The sequence below is a fragment of the Penaeus vannamei genome, unplaced genomic scaffold, assembly GCF_042767895.1.
Source record: "Penaeus vannamei isolate JL-2024 unplaced genomic scaffold, ASM4276789v1 unanchor566, whole genome shotgun sequence".
Classification (NCBI taxonomy): domain Eukaryota; kingdom Metazoa; phylum Arthropoda; class Malacostraca; order Decapoda; family Penaeidae; genus Penaeus; species Penaeus vannamei.
This window is the reverse complement of record NW_027213570.1, coordinates 132,501-135,000: the sequence shown is the minus strand read 5'-3', so window position 1 is coordinate 135,000 and position 2,500 is coordinate 132,501. Positions and strand designations below refer to the sequence as shown.

Below are 2,500 nucleotides of genomic sequence, written 5' to 3'. Positions count from 1 at the left end.
TGGTCATCGTGGTAGCAGTACTGCAAGAGAGGAGGGAGAGTGCGTGAGAGATGGCTCGCTTCCCTCTGTTCAGCTCGAAGAAACTTTGCATCTTCAGAATGACGTATTTCTGAAGATACCAGTCTGGAACTTAGCTGAAAACTAATCAACCCCATTCTAATTATTCTAGAAAGCTTTTTACATGGTAGTCGTTTTCCACTGCATGCTAAAAAACATCAAGTACCATAAATTTGCAATATCATAAAGAATATATTGGGCCAAATATCCATATCTAGAAACAGTAAATAAATGTCATTACATTTCCTCAGTTCACTAAATGAGTCCTATTGGACTGCTGTTATATTACTCACCTTTACGTACAGTTGATTTTTCTTTTTAAATGAAACTATCATCACTATGAAATTATGGTATTTATCAATGCTCATTTCTTAACCATGTATTAGTTTCCACCACGGTAATAAATTATCAGGCTAATAATACTTATTGAATTGTGAGCTTGACCTTAAATGAACAAATAATTTACAAGAAAAACATATTAAATGTTGAAAATCTAAATCAAAGTATTCATCCGGCTCCGGCAGCTGGAGCGTCCGAAATCCCCGAGCCGAGCGGACGAGGAGCGAAGAGGAGCCGGAAATACTTACGGGGAAGTTGCCGTCGAAGAAGTCGTAGCAGGGAGCGGGGTTGGGGCAGCGGGGGGGAGGCGGGGGATCTGTTGGAGAATAATTGGAATGGCATGAAAACGTTTTTCAGATGAATATGTTTGTCATAGCCCAGTGGGATGTATCCATAATTGTATTTACGTCCATATACCTCGTGATCGCTTATATATAATTTCTCTCAAAAGATAGAAAAAAATTGGACCTATAGTCTCACTCCTTAGAATAAACATTACACACATGTGTTTCTTATATAATTCTGTCTTCACTTAACCATGTAACACAGAGGTCAAAGGTCACAGGTCACTCACCACAGCACATGTGAGTCTTGGCAGGAGTCTGGCAATAGCGAGTGCACTTGTGGCTCGCCATGGCTGCCACGACGCAGGCAGCGAGAAGGACAACGAAGCGAAGACGCAACTGCAATGCATGTGCATGTTAGAGTTAATTATACTTATGACATATTATATTATACACAGAGAGAAGACAAACAGACAAATGCCAGAGCGGGAAGTCTTGATCTCTGCGTATATTTCTAAGGTAAATTAAAATTTTCTATAAATTGAAGTTATCCAGGTTAACCTTAATAAAGCCTTAGAGAATTCAGTAAAATAAGTGAATAAATATATAGATCGACAAAATAGAAAATAGATAATGAATAAAGATAAATTCATCTTAGAGAACAACCAACCATCATGTAGACTCGAAATGTGTTGTCTGCAGGAGGGCTGTAGACTGAACTGTTATTGCAGGCAGGAAACGGGCTTTTTATAGGCCTCCAAAGTGCGTGCAGTTGCCAGCATAGCCACTGGCAACAGCATGAAGGTGAGCCGTCAGTGGTGTTGCTTTCCGCAGGCATGTTGATAGTATACCGTCTTCATACATGCATACATACTGAATTACATATACATATTTATATGTCTAATATATCTACTTATCTGTCTGCTTATCAATCTATCTCTCCGCAATGGCAAGAAAATTGTAACAATGTTCATGGTATATATATAGATATATATGTATATTATATATGTGTGTGTGTGTATTATATATATTTATACATATATACATATACATGTATGTATTTGTATGTGTATATATATACACGCATATATTTATATGTATATAAACACATACGTATATACAATATATCGTATGTGTGTGTATATAAACACACACACACACACACACACACACACACACACACACACACACACACACACATATATATATATATATATATATATATATATATATATATATATATATATATATTGTATCTGTGCGTGTGTTAGTAGTGTAATAACACATACTAATGCAAAATATACTCGTTCTTAGTAAATACATAAAGACATGTATTAATCATTGTAGTCATAACCCCCTGTCCTTTCAAACACACACACACACACAATCACGCATGCACTCATCTCCTAACAGAAATGAAACGAGATAACTTCGGCCTCTTCAGCCCCGCGAAGTGAGGTGGTCTTGCATTATGTTTTCCGAAGGTCACGTGGGTTGCAGGCGAGCTTGCTTTCCCCGAACCAGGAACGAGGTTTTATGCGTTTGTTTATTATTAAAAATTATTATTATATATTAAAAGAGGTTTATGCGTTTCTCAATCATATTTTCCTACTTCGCCCTTTGTAAATTGTTTGATAATAAAAGTTTAGCCTTGTCCTGTCTGTATATGTTTATAATTTTTGTTTAGTTCCTTCTAATTTCTTCACTGCTATTCTATTTGTCTCGTTTCTTATCTTTGATTAACTTGTATGTATTTTTTTTTTCCTTTTTTATACCTGTTGTTCGTTTTGCCTCTCTTTTCTTCCCGTTTTCCATCGATG

General features: G+C 36.3%; 1 protein-coding gene across 2 annotated transcripts in view; it reads right to left on the bottom strand.

Moving 5' to 3' along the window:
• LOC113812008 (uncharacterized) overlaps positions 1–2,500 on the bottom strand; it is a 16,224-nt gene that overhangs the window by 933 nt on the left and 12,791 nt on the right. The window contains exon 4 of one of the 2 annotated variants that reach the window (XM_070119714.1): positions 1–20. This exon is cut by the window's left edge and continues 106 nt beyond it. The exons of the other annotated variant lie outside the window; for it this stretch is intronic. Within the exon in view, the coding sequence (XP_069975815.1) occupies positions 1–20 (20 nt within the window). The remainder of the gene's footprint in view (positions 21–2,500) is intronic. 2 annotated transcript variants of the gene reach the window in all.